The 14,418-nt window shown below is 38.6% G+C and overlaps 1 protein-coding gene across 3 annotated transcripts in view; it reads right to left on the reverse strand.

Moving 5' to 3' along the window:
- Positions 1-2,389: 2,389 nt before the first annotated feature.
- The window catches only part of RBBP6 (RB binding protein 6, ubiquitin ligase), a 30,858-nt gene continuing 18,829 nt past the window's right edge, over positions 2,390-14,418 (reverse strand). For 2 of the 3 annotated variants that reach the window (XM_045776417.2, XM_087869709.1), the window contains 10 exons: positions 13,229-13,332; positions 12,773-13,110; positions 11,622-11,718; positions 11,387-11,465; positions 11,233-11,287; positions 9,987-10,055; positions 7,756-8,118; positions 7,364-7,465; positions 4,749-6,509; positions 2,390-4,382 (listed from right to left, as the gene is read on the reverse strand). In XM_045776417.2, coding sequence (XP_045632373.2) covers positions 2,810-4,382; positions 4,749-6,509; positions 7,364-7,465; positions 7,756-8,118; positions 9,987-10,055; positions 11,233-11,287; positions 11,387-11,465; positions 11,622-11,718; positions 12,773-13,110; positions 13,229-13,332 — 4,541 coding nt within the window. In that variant the 3' untranslated portion in view covers positions 2,390-2,809. The remainder of the gene's footprint in view (positions 4,383-4,748; positions 6,510-7,363; positions 7,466-7,755; positions 8,119-9,986; positions 10,056-11,232; positions 11,288-11,386; positions 11,466-11,621; positions 11,719-12,772; positions 13,111-13,228; positions 13,333-14,418) is intronic. The other variant, XM_045776418.2, reaches the window with a different exon arrangement.

Consider the following 14,418-nt stretch of genomic DNA (forward strand, 5'->3'; position numbering starts at 1 on the left):
GATGAATAAACCATTAACTACCTTTCTAACTCTAAAATCCCAGGCTTAAAAATTTGGAGGGGATTTATTTAGTGCTCTTCATTTGGCATCCTGAGACTAGTAAAGGAGTTATTCTCAGGCCCCTGATCGTTAAGGCTCTGTAATATCCTTGGCACACTCAAGGAGCTGGTTATTGGAAGGATACTATCTTCCAAGCCTATAGTAGTTCAAAAATTATTTTCCTCCCTTAAAAATGTTGACGTATCGCTGGTTTCCAGGAAGTTTGCAAAATTTAACTTCAAGCTAAAAAAAGTTACTTCATCTTATCAACTCAAATATTATTATGTGCAAGGCGTGGTTTGGCTTCCGGAATATAAACCCCACATTCCTTTTGAGGCCCTCTCAGTCCATTGAGGAAGACAACCAGAGCCCACAGAAAACAACTGGAGTGTCCTCACAGCATATTCAGTGACGTTATTCCACTTTGGGTGCATATGGGGGTGGGGAGGCAGGCACTGTGAGGGAAGAGTTTAAAAAAAAAAAAAAAAAAGGCAAGCTAATTCTTGAACAGTGGGTAGGAAACTGAGACAGGCAAAGGAGGAAGAAAACTCCAGCCAGACGAAAACAGCTAGAGTAGAAGACACGGAGATAGACGATGGCCTTCCCGGGGTCCAGCAAAAATAGGTAAGTCTTAACATGTGATGTCCCACTCCTCTCTACATGGCAGGGCTGAGTTGGACTAGTTAGGCTTGAGTACCCAAGGCTGGACTGAACCTTCACAGGCAGTGGAATTTCCTGGTCAAAGTAGTATCAGACATCAAAAGTTAGAATTTTTAAGGATCAAATAAATACAAGCAACTAGCACAGTGCCTGGCAGGTACTTCTTACAATTTCTTTTAAGCCTTTAATTTCATTAAGCAGCCCATTCAGCAACCTTATTTAGGTTTGAGAGTTAAGCTGTTTGGGTACAGGAAGATGGATAAGGGGGAGCAGGTTTGGGGAGTGTCTTGTGGTGGAAATGATGGGGTTCAGGCAATCACAGAAAGGACAGACAGTAGAAAGAGTAAGGGAGGAGTTAAAACCTCAGGCCTAAGCAAGGCCAGTAGAGGATGGAGCTGAAGACCAGGCTGCAGATGAAAGATTGGTTTCAATTTAAGAGCACAATGGCCACAGATAATGAATTCTGGAAAACTGTCATAAGAGTGTACTGCTGTTAAAGGGAAGGTCAGTTGAGAGTAAAATCAAAGGCCAGGAGCCTACCTAAGGAAATTGACCTCACATGATGAAGTTTAAGAGTCCTGGGTGCTAGAATCCTCAAATGAACGTGGGCGATATGATCCTGATCTGGGGTCCTGATTAGTACGAATGGAGAGGGAAGCCTAGCTGGAGTACCTCAGAGTAGAAGTGGTAGTAGGTGTTGTGTGGGGTGGGGTGTGGTGGGGCTGCGAGGGGCACAACAGACACCTTCAACCCCAGTGACCGAGCCCTTTAAAGAAAAGTTGGTTTCACTTAACTTAACACACTTAATTTTGACAGACATGTAACAAGCTTAACTCAGTCCTGAATGGCTTTCATGAAGTCAACAGCATCTGTGACACACATTTATCTCTTTAAATCCTTTCTTTAAATACTAAAAGTTGCATTAAAAACACTCAGTGAAGTATTTTTGCATACTGTCCCGACGGCCCAGTCTGGAAATCCTGACCAGGCATGGACACCGGAGGTTCATAGAGGTAGCTGCTAACGTAGGTACTTTCCTCTCTCACGACTAACAGTCCAGGGGTACCTAGGACCACCCTCAGACTGGAGCTGGTCTCTTCTCCTCCTTCCAGCCACTGTCATCTTGATCCCTGTCTATACTGCCTTGTTTCTGAGGTACCATTCTTACCCTAACTCCCCAAACCCTTTCAGTAGCTTTTCATTACCTATGATAACTTCCTGAACCACAGCCACAAAGGAAGAGCCCATCAGTCTAACCTATGCTCCTGGACCTCCTGCTGCTTGCTCTTGTCAACAGGGCAGACTCGGCAGGCCACAGACGCTCACAGCTGTGTGCTTTAGCTGGCACTTTATCAAGGAATTTAACATTGGTTTATCAGGGTTTCAAGAAAGACAGAACCATAAACAAATCACAATTCCTCGTTGCTCAAATTCAAGTCCAAACTTCTAATTACTATCTTTGTTTAAGACCCTTTTCGATTTTTTTTCAACCTGTTCTCCAATTAATCCTGATTTCTTATTTCTGGCCACCTACTACCAGCCCACTGATGAAGTCTACCTACCATGTTTACTTCATCATTTTGTATATTTGGTGCAGCTCATACTACAGGCTCAAAGGCTATTTTAAATGAGGAAATGGAAGGGGGAAGAGACATGACACACTTCCTCCAAATAACACAAACATTCGACATTTGAAAAGTTTACTGAAAACTTTTATTGTAATCAAAAAGTGACATAACGGGGTTGTAATGAATTCAGCAAATCATTCTGCTGATATTTTAGAACTGATACCAGCTTTTGCCAGGCAATTAAAAAAATTCAAATGTGAAAATTTCACAGTACAGTAAACTCCACCCCAACTAATTAATGGTGGTTAAAAATAATAGGCCCTAGCAAAACCTCTCATGTTACATGGTCACAACTCACAATTCTGTACAAAAGTTCGTGTTATAAAGCTCTGATGTAAAAATCAAATAATCAAGCAGCAATATTTTAAGTGCAGCACAGGGTCTTCCATATCATTATTTACAAGGCTTGAATCTCTTTACATTATAACAAAATTTAATACAGATGACTTAGTAATTAAGTCAATTTTTTAAAATCTGTCCTTTTATACAGGGACAGATTTCACTTTTTGGTCATCTTTCTCCTTCTCCTTTTCTTTATCTTTGCTCTTCTTTGACTTCTTCTTCTTGTGTTTGTGTTTTTGGCTTTTTTCCAATTCTACTTCAGTGCCTGCGTGCTTCTTATGCTTCTTATGTTTTTTATGTTTCTTGTGCTTTTTCTTTTCCTTCTTCTTCTTCTTCTTCTTGCTGTCCTGACTTTCTGCAGAGCTGGCACTACTGCTGTGGCTTCGGGTTTGGCTTCCAGAAGGGCTATGACTTCTACTAGGACTAACGCTAGGGCTGCTTTGACTCTGGCTCCTCGCCGTGCCTATCTGGCCGCCTGCTGCTGGGTCCAGGCTGTCTTTTGCTTTCTCCACGACTTTATCTTTCAGTTCCTTAGAAACTTTTCCTGAAGTTTCCTCCTCTTTTACAGACACATTGCTTTCACTGTCACTTTCATTATAGTCTGGTTCAAAAGCAGCTTCATCAGTTTCTCTAGTTAAGTCGGAGGAAAGTCGGGAGGAGTGACTTAACTGCGGTTTCGGCTTGACCACATTCTTGTCAGTCTGCCCAGGAACTTGCTCTTTTTCAGTCTGTGGGTCTGGTGGGTTAAGCACATACGGTGGTAATTTATTGCCACTTGACTCTTTATTGTTCCTTGCTTCTAACATGTGCTTCTCACGATCTTTACAAGGATTTTTATCTACAGGTTTTGTCTCTTCACTTGGGCGTTTAGTATCATAAGTGGCTCTTTGATCATGAGGTTTTTTGTCTCTTGAGGGACTGGAATTGCTCTTTTTGGGATCTCCTGTTCCTTTTTTGGGCAAGTCTCTCTCCTCCCTTGGCTTAGCTTTCTGTCCAGACGCAGAATCTTTACTTCGAGAAGGAGAGTCTTTTCTTCTTGTTAATTCATTCCTTTCATCTCTACGTTTGGAACTTGAGTAATCTCTGCTGTCATAGTCGGGTTTTTTGTCTCTGTTGGGGGTAAAGTCTTTAGTTGAAGAACCTCGAACGGAATCATGCTTATCTGAAGTTCTCGTCTCTTTGGAAGATTGAGACAGACTTTTAAAATTTCCCTGCTCATTCAGACGGTCCAAGTTACTATCCTTCTCTGGCTGAGTGCTGTTCTTCCTCTTCTCAGGGTTTTCCTTCTCTAACACCGAATGATCTCGATCTTTGGTCTTCCCCTTTTCACTGGATGCAGAGTTTTTTGAACTTTTGATCTCATGCTGTATAAGTTCGTGGCTCACTTCCTTGGTGAGTTTCTGAATTTTCTCTGATGACTCGCTTTCTTTTTCGGTATACTTGACTGTATTTAATGGTTTAGTGCTAACATTTTTAATAACACTGGCGGGTTTTCCTACACTTGGTATAGGCTGTGTGGTCTTAACATCTTCTTCTTCAGATTCAAAGTCATCTTTATCCCATTTGGACTGAGGAACCTGAATCATAATAATAACATCTTCAGCAGGAGTTGTATTGTCATTATTATACTCTTCCATAGTTTTAATGACAGTACGTTTTGTATCTGTTTTTTCTTCAGATTTCCGCACAGGACTGCCTCCAGTTGAGCTCGTACTAAAAAAAAAATTAAAATATTGTTAGTTTATGATGAATTTAATGAAGAATTTACTACTACTGAACACTGATAAATATAAAAAGGCTAAATTAAACATAAATGTCCTTTTAACTCTCAAAAGCCAATGGCCCTACTCTGATGGAGATTAAATGATTAAAATGTAGGATTGTGTAAAAAGAAAAAAAATGTGGCTCACCCACAAAATCTACTTACAACCTTCAACTCCTTTCTTTAAGGACAAGAATAAACCAGCCTAACCCCTTCTTAATTAACATACCACGCTTTAGAAGCACAAGCACTGACAAAATGAAAGGAAATTCTTTCCCAAAACACACACCCACACCCAAGCACCCATAATCAGTCACCTGGTATAATCCACAAGTGTTGAGCTGGATCCGTCAGCTCCAGCTACTTTGCGTCTGACCTTTCCTTTGACTTTTTCTTGTTTAACTTTGCTAGATGTTGACTCCAATTTTTCAGAGGGTTCTTTTGTATTAGATACATTTTCTGTACTTCCAATTTTTTTACCAGTTTCTCTGTTGAGCTTGATTTTTTTGGCTGGAGCAGTTGATGATGAAATTTTGTCTTTCTCAGGGGTCCTATCCATCTTTTCAATATCAGGTTCCATTTTGCGCTTTGGTGATGGTTTCACTATTTCAGTCACTTCTAGTTTAGAGATTTTCATTGAAGAGGATTCAAAATCTTTGTCTACACCCTTTTCTTCAGTTTTTCTTTTTCGTTTTTCTCCCTTGCTGTCAGGTGGCTTACTTTTCTCACTAGGCTTCTTGGCCTTTTCTTCCTTATTAGTTGGCTTTTCTGATTTGACATCTTTGGAGTAATCCTTCTTCACTTTTTCCTCCTTGACTGGCTTTGTCTCTTGGTGTTCTTTTGTCGACTTAGAGTGAGCTTTCCTGGGGGTACCAATGATCTTTTCATCTTTTTGGGAGGAAGATGATGATTTAGCACTGTCAGTCTTTGGAGTCTCCTCTTTGGCTTTTTTAAGTGGAGGTTCAGATCGAGGAGATTTTTCACGCTCTCCGTCTAGTTTTTCTTGAGGTCCCTTAGCAGGTTTTGCAACGTTTTCCTTTTTGGACACAGTAGAACCATCATTTTTCCGTTTGGTCTTATCACCTTTCGCTTTTGGTTTGTCTTTCTCCCTCTTGTCTTTTTCAGACACGGATTTAAAAGTGATAGATTCTGCATCCATTGGTTCATCCCTAACAGGTGTAGCATCATCTCGACTTGGGAGAACAAACAACGAGTCTGTTTTATTTTCTTCACCACTTGTAGGTTCTCTTGATTTCCTAGAAGTTTCTAATAATTCAGGGTTTAGAAAGCCTTCACTTTCCTCCCCCTTTCTTCTTTTCCTATGTTTCTTATGTTTGTTTCCTTTACCATCTCCTGGAGCATTTTCACTCTCCTTCTCTTTCGACTTTGTGTTGTCCTTCTGATTGTGACTGTCTCTTGTTGAAAGCTTTTCTGGGTAGTTGCCACCTAAATTTCGACTCCTATGACTTTGTCCACCAGCATAATCTTCTCTGCGGCCTCTTGTGAAGGGAGAATTCCTGATATTAAGAGGCAAAAACCTCTCTGGAGAAAAGGTCTCTCTATTTGCTGATGGTCTAGGCTGTGCTCCAGTAGCATAACCTATTTTATAATACTTTTCATACCACTCTCTATATTTTCTCTCCCATTCTCGGTAACGCTCTTTTTCAAATGGGTCTCTAAAGTCAACACTCCTCCCATAATAAGCTTTCATGTCATAAGGTGGCGGAACTTCTCTGTATCTATTAAAATATTCACGTTCTGTTTCCCCTTGAGGCACATTACGTTTATTGGGAGATTGTCCCCTAAATGCTTGAGGAGATCTTGACCGTGAATGGTATCGTCTATATGGGGGTGACCTTGACCTAGATCGATGATATCCATGAGATCTAGACCGTGAACGGTAATTTCGGCTCTTGCCTCTGCCTCTTCTGGGGTATGGAGGTGATCGTGAATAGGAACGAGAGTGGGAGCGGCTAAATGATCGAGAATAAGAACGTGAACGTGTTGAACCAGATCTTGACTTAGAATAAGTATACGAACTTCTTGAATATGATGAACCACTATAGGGAGATTTAGACCTAAAAACAAAAACAAAACAATAGTTGATAGTTGAGAAATATATACAAAATAAAATGCAGACTCAGATTCTAGCACGCTCTCCTCACGGTTCCATCTTTCTTTATATCAAATTTCATCTTAGATGATTAAAGAGGCACAGTGACCTCTACTGGAATGGAATAAAGTACACAAAGATCAGAGCAATAACTTGTTACAAAACAAAAGTGAAATCTTGACAATTAGAGTGAAGCGCATTAATGTACCGTGAGTTATATGAGCTAATTAACATTAAACAAAATGCCAATTAAATTTAAATTTTACTTCCTATCTGGTTATTTTAAGCAGGAGTAATTTCTTTGCCCTACATTGGCCAATAGTCTAGCTTTGAAAGGAACCACATTTCAAATGTAAGCTTAAAAAAGTAAGTCTTTTAAACAAACTTCCAGGGAATTTTTATAATTCAGTTTTTCTATCGATAAAGCAATCTGTATTCTACCACTACTTCATTAATTACACAGGTTAATGTTCCAGCAAGAAGCTGTAGCCTCAGGTAAAAGGGTCCTCAGAAATGTTCTTTGGCTATTCCTCTATTTCTTTCCTTCCACAAACATTTCCCAATTATTTCACGCTACAAATAACTTTGAGGGACAAGGGCAATTTAATCCCCATAACTGCTAGTTCTACACAATAGAATTTACATTGAGACATTATTTCAAAAAACAGATATTGGGAAGTAAGCTACATGTCCATTTCTATAAACCTAGACCGAATCAGAAAAATTCCGTAAGTGCAATGTTATTTATATCCATAGCTAATCCCTGGATATTCAAAGTCCCATTTGTAATTCTGTTGTGAAGGCTTGCAAAACACTAACCTGGAAAATGAGCGCCTACGCTCCTTTTGAATCTTTTTGTATTCCATCAATTCCTTAGCAAAATCATTTGTAAACTCATCTAGCTTGGACTTTTTCTTTTCCCTAGTAAAATAAAGTTAAAGAGTGAAAGTTAACAAAAACCATTTAAGAAAACTAACAAGACAAATGTAATTAGATCATGAATGAAATGAATGAAATTGCCATTAGTTTTCCACTTTAAAACTATTAATAACTAAGAATCCCTGAGGAAGTTGCTTGTATGGCTTTGGTTTAATTTTTAGGTGATTTTTCTTGTACTAACTGGAAACACTAGAAAATGTTTCCAAAGATACCTGGTTTAATGTTACATCAGAAAATGAAAGTGTATGAGAATTGCAAATTAAAACACTCACTCTTCTTTTAGCCGTCGTTGCTCTCTATAGAATTCTTCCCTGGACAACGGGGGTGCTTGTGTTGTTGGGATGGTATTTGAGTGAGCTGTCTGCACTCCTGACGATACCCAAGTTGTCGATAAATTGGCCGGAGCTGGAGGAAAGCCTGGAGGAGGGACACTATAGCCAGCAGGTGGCGGCTGGCCAGGAGGAAACTGAGGAGAGAACTGTGGAGGAGGCACACCTGGAGGGAGAGGAAGTGTATGGGGTGGGGGCGGGTACAAAGGAGGGGGTGGCACAGGCACAAAAACTGGCGTTGCTGGTAGCGACGGTCCTTGAGTTCTCTGTGATCTTTCGCTGTGGTGTCGTCCGCGGTTTATACTTCTGGAGAAATAAATTCCGAGATATTATTCCCTCAAACAAAAACCACCCAAGACACGACAAAGTAAGCTTGTCTTTTCTATTCATAATTATCTTCAAACTTACAAACGATGGAATAGAATTAACTATTCAAATAAGCATAGGAACTTAGTTATCTGAAAACAATTTTTAAGGCCACTTGGGGACTGAAATGATACAGGTTTACAGGGCCTTCTCTCTAAGGAGACGCTATATTTACAAGGTCTCTTTTGTGAAGTTCAATTCATTATCACTTCACAACCATCTTTTGTGACTTCCTAATGTGTCATTTAAAGGAACTGATAAGGTTAATGCCTCTCTAACCGAGGCCTCCCCAAAATGCCTTCCAGACCAAAACTTTTGATGAAGAAAAACCACTTCCTGTAATCCTTTGAGGTAGGAAGTGTGGAAAGGATCCTTCTAAGTAGTACTTCAAAAATACCTAGAACTTAGGTATTTATAATTTTGTATTTCACCTGACATTATATGCATCATGAGCATTTCCCGATGTCATTAAAATGTCTTTAGTTTTAAGGGGTGCCTAGGTGGTTCAGTCAGTTAAGCTTCTGCCTTCGGCTCAGGTCATGATCTCAGGGTCCTGGGATCAAGCCCCACATCCGGCTCCCTGCTCAGTGGGGAGTCTGCTTCTCCCTCTCTCTCTGACCTTCCTCCCTGCGTGTTACCTGCCCTCCCCCACCACAAAGAAAGAGTTTTAAATGGCTTCATAATTTTATTTTGTTTTTGCATTTAAAGTACTTTTTATTAATTTGTTACATTTTTTAAAAAACTGGAAGTATAGTTGACACACAAGGTTCAGGTGTGCAACACAGCGATTCAGTAAGTCTATACCTTATGTGAGGTTCACAGTGTAACTACTATCTGTCATCATACCACCCTATCCCGATACCATTGATTATATTCCCTATGCTCTACCTTTCATCCTCAAGAAAATAAGTAATACTCTTAACATTTATAATTAACAGCTAAAAATCTCAATATTTTATTTCTAAGGGTTGGGTGAAAATAACAGTGCTGGCCAGTTTCTGAATTGTCTCCCATCAAAGAAATAGTGGCTTCTTTAAAAGGTGGGCTTATTTCTGTTAGGCTAAGGGTTCTTTAAATTATAAATAACTGGTACAGAACAGCAGCATCATGGCTTTAGATTTTAAGCCTCTTTTCAGAGTCTGAATTAGTAAATACTATCTTCTATTAACATGTGATCTAGTAACAAAGTTATTACTTAGCAATTCTCAATGGCATACTAGAAGATACCCTTAATATTCTTGTTATAGAGTTAATTTAGAGGCCCTTTACCCTGGTGGCGAGTGTGACCTAGATAATAAGACCTAGGGCTTACTTCGCAGAATAACACTGCTTTCGCCTGTCCAGGGCAAGAGCTTCGAACAATCTCTGTCTCTTCTTTTGGAAAAGGGAACGTGGGAAAAGATTCAGACAATGGAGTCTAGAAGAGAAATAAATGCAAGTCTTCTTCACACTTGGGAGGTGAGCTAGTTAACTTTCATCTTAAATTAAACTGGCACCTTAAATGTTGTCTGGGCCTTAATGACTTCTTCCACCCTCAAAAGAGTAAATGTAAGCTGATATTCTGCCATGTGCTGGGAGAAAGTAGTCATTGGGAAAGAGTACTAAAGACGTAGCCTAAAACCATCATTTAAAGACTAAATGTAATCTATTCTTCTCTAGGCCTCAAGGGCAACTCCTGAGGACTTGAGTGAGATAAGCATAAACCAAATGACCTCCCTCCCCTGCCACTGCTGTGATTTAATTTCTCTGTGTTGTATTTTTCAGCGTGTCATCCGATCACAATATTTCAAGATGTTTAACAAGCCTACCTGTAGCAGCTCCTCTCCCCCCTTCTAATTTGCTGCGGTGGAGAAACCAGATATCCAAGCTTATTGGAACTGTGTGGAAAGATAAAATGGGCTTGAGTATAACACACGATCTCTTAGCACGTAGACTTTAAGACACATATTTTAACTATTTTAGAAACTTTTTCCTCTCCCTGATCCCCATTCCAAAATTTGTTCCAGATGGAGGAGATATGAGCAAGTATTAAATTTACTTAAACTATTTTTTCTGATTAATTATTGTGACAATAATTAAACCTCAACGTACAGTATTTTTCACAACCTGGTATTCCATTTAGCACTCTACAAGTGACTGTGAACTTGTTACAGAAGAGAAATAGAGCCCTTTTATCTGCTGGGCACTGTGCAGCTGAGCTAGTTAGCACTGTTCCAACTGTGCAGATGAGGCAATGGAGCTGAGGAGTAAAACCCCATATCACTGCTAAGTGCAGGGGCTGGGACTCCAACCCAAGCCTATCTGTCTCCAGATCCTGTATTCCTTCTACTAATATAGTCTGCTAAGTCTCTCACTTAGCCCACTTTTGAAAATAAAAAAATCTGACTTATCTTTCAAGCAAACATGTCAAAGTTTGAGAATATAAGCCAGTTTATATAAATTTATAAGCCTGTTTATATAGATTATAGAAACAGAAATGACAGTACACATAAAGACCATTCATAAACAAATATACTAATTTTTAATGCCACAAGACCATCAAATACAAAGATCAAAATTCTATGGATTTTAATATTTAATAAAATTTCACTAATACAAATTATTCAAAATGAGAAATTCTGTGTTTGGTAGCCTTAATATGTGTTTACTCAAATCAAATTTTGAAAATCCATGTTAAGGCTGGGAAAAAGTTTATTAGCTTTTATTAGCACAATAAGTGATTCAGTATTTAAAATACTCTTTCAAAAAAAAATACTTTCATTTACTTCTTGTCTATTCATTAACTGAGATCCTGTTGAGATCACCATTTGGACATGAGAGTAACAAGAATTGATAAGAATTTATATTTTACCATTTCAAGAAAAGAATTACTTATTCTTTTAGAAAGGAGTTCTTCACATAATCTTGAATTTATGACATTTTACATAAAAACTATGTTAACACGGCATATGAAAGAGGAGTTTACAATAAAAGATATTCAGCAACAAAGTAGATTATAATTCCCATTATCTAGTTCAAAAGGAATTATCTGGAGATTTTTAAACATATACTTACTGTTCCCAACCTGGCCGACCACCACCCGGACGAGCAGTGTTTATTCTTACTGGACCTTGGAAACAAAAACAATAGGTAAGTATAAAACAGCATGTTACGTAAAGTTACAACTATTTGTGAAAGGAGAAAATGTTCAAGACAGAATTTTACTCACCAGTTGTGGGGATCAACTGTCCATGCAACAGTGACTGTCCAAGCAAAGATGGGGTTCCAAGTACAGGTACCTGGTAACCCTGTAGGAAAAAAACATGAATAAAAAGAAACAGTTAAAAAGAAAAAAAAAAAAAAGAAAGACAAAAGAGGGAGAGTTAAAAAGAAAAAAAATCAAACAAAACCCAGAATAACTACTGTAAGACACAACTCCAAATTTAAAAGCCAATCAAACTTACCTTCTCCTCCATAAGAGCAGTGATTGCAATTGAAGAGGCCCCCTTTGAGTGCTCAGGCGCAAGGGCTGCAGCCGGCAGTATTTTACTATCAGAGTCCCTACAAAAAAACATAGTTTGCGATACATTAAAACGTCATCAGAAATGGAGGATTCAGAGTAAAAAAATTACTAACTCTTTTCGCCCACCACCTGCATTAAGGTGAGTTAAATCAAAGCTGATGAAAACTTCTGAGGAAAGTGAGAGGACTGAACCTTTGCAGAGTTCCTCAAACACACACTGGTAAGTAAAAAAAAGGAATCTCCTTAAGGAGTCCCATCTGTGATAGCTATGATAGAAACCAGTTCAGTGGTTAAGAAAAATAAAGCTTAAAAAAAAAAGAAAGTCCAAGTGTGGGACCTAAAGAAGACAGGATTAAGAGTAAATTCTACTTCCAGCTCCACCACTGAATCAAAGGGGTGATCTTAGAAAAGCCAATGAACTCTGAGACAAATTCTCACTGTTAATCACAGCATATCAGTGAGAAGTCTTCCATATATATGTAAAGGTCCCAGTCCTTAAGATTTTTGCTTCCGTAGGTCTGTACAGACCCCTGTATTTATTTTTTTTAAAAAGGTGGTTGATTATTTAAGAATTTATGAGCCACTGGACTACATAGTTGAAGGTCCTTTCTGTGTCTGAAGTGGTTAGGATTCAAGTGAGTTTTCATTGGTCTTCTACCTAACAATCCGTTTCTGATTTCTCTGCCGCCACCAATGTTTTATCCCCTCTACTCCACCGATCCAAACTGTGCTTAGTTCTGCTCAAATCGACTCTAATACCATCACTATGACCACAAGTGAATTCTCTTTATGATTCAACATTTAACAAGGGTTGCTGGCAACTTGTATAGTTCTTGATCTTGGGATGCCTAATCATTTGCTGAGTGAATCTCCTTCATTTGCCTTTTCCTCCAATAAGAGTAAGTCATCTCTAACAAGGAAACTTTTAGAAGAGGGTTACTTTATTGAGTCCTCCACCTTACTGAGCACAGTGATTCACAAGGATGATACACACTGCAGGCCGCTACAACTGCTAAAGCAACATACAACAATAAAAAGCTGTATTACTGATCTCACTTTTTTCTGAATAGTGAGAGATGCAAAAAGACTTACCGGAAAGGTCCATCTGATTTTTCTGAGTGGACTGATATGGAGACTGTCGCCGTTATATCAGGTACAGGAGCTGGGGTAGAAGATGAATTTCCAGGCACAGGAGCAGCCAAAGACGACGGGTTGGAAGTTAAGGAAGACATAGAAGGAGCTGGGTGAGTTGATGAAGATGTCACTGGAATCATCAGAGGATCCTGTTGTCTTGATATTGGAGACCTCATCAAAGGTTGTAGGTTCCGCTGAATGAGTGGTCTCGGAGGTGGTATTGGGGGTGTGGGTGGGGGTAACTGTTTTCGTAGTCTTTTTGTATAACCAGTTTCATTTTTGAAGTTATTAACAGCCTACAGATACCAAACCGAAAAATGCAGGAAAACGTTAAGGCTGTATTTACTCAAGTACAGTTTAAATGATCAAAAATTTTAAAAATTTTTTCAAAAAAGGGATACAAAGATAGTTTACCTGTCGTAAGAATTTATTGGCAATTAAAGCATCAGGAGAGACATCATTTTGATGGCATGTTGGACATGTATGATCATCTGATTCCAAGAGTGCGGTTCTTATACCTATGTCAAATAATTTAAATATTAATAAAAGCAGAGTACAAACTCAGTGTTTAGGGAATGAATTACAAAGACCACTCATATCTAATCAGTTACATTATTGTTTCCAAGCACACATCACACTAATCATTTCTAAGATTAAGAAACTTAGAAATAAAATCTCTCGCCTGACCACTCCTCTGCTCTAACTTTTCTCTACCTTAAAAACAGAAGTCATGAATATAATTTCAACAAACATTTAAACTGAGAGAAAAAGCACTCTTTCCTAAATATTCTCTTTGTTTAGCTACTAGTTGGAATATTGTAGGGGAAAACAATAGAAATAAGATATAGTCTAGAATGATAAAAACTTTACATGGCTAGCAGGCTTTTAAAGACAGCCTCACGAGAAAAGTACAGGTCAAAAACCAGAAGCGTTATTCAGGCAAAGAGGTCAGCGACACCTTCAGCACAGTGCACAGGAATAACACTAAATTAATAGATTCACTGATTATGCTTCAGCGTAGTAAAAAAATCCAGTAATGTGGTTTGTTAAATCTAAGACACACTCTGAAGCAAATCTTAAGTGACCTCTTCTTGACTTTGGTCTTCACTAAAGAGGCCCCAAAATAAAAGATTTATATCCCAAAGCTATGTTTAGAAATTAAAAAGGCAGAGCAGGATCGAGCAGTGAAATTTTCAGATGATGCCATTTTCATCTGGGTTAAGAAGGGGCAAATTCAGAATAAGTGGCAGAAAAAACCAAATGCTAATATAAATGATTCGGAAAAAAAGTCAATAAGTCACCGCATGGCAAATGTTGGGTAGTATTTTTACAGAGAGCAGTTCTCAATCACTATTAGGAATTTTAGAATAAGCTATTTTTCACAATCCAGGAAAGGTATTTAAGTACCATTTAAAAATATTTCCAGAATATCTAAGTCCCAAAAAGCTTTCAAAATTTTGCCTACCATTTAAAATGTATAGGAAACAAAAATCCTCCATTCCATAAAACCTCACTACAGCTACCCTGATGAAGGTATCAGAGGTGGTCCATTCTAATAATCAACAGGACAAAGAGGCGGTTGATAAAAAAAAAAGTGCAGCCAC

The sequence above is a fragment of the Ursus americanus genome, chromosome 2 (assembly GCF_024610735.1).
Source record: "Ursus americanus isolate L20-20 chromosome 2, mUrsAme1.1.p, whole genome shotgun sequence".
Taxonomy (NCBI): Eukaryota; Metazoa; Chordata; class Mammalia; order Carnivora; family Ursidae; genus Ursus; species Ursus americanus.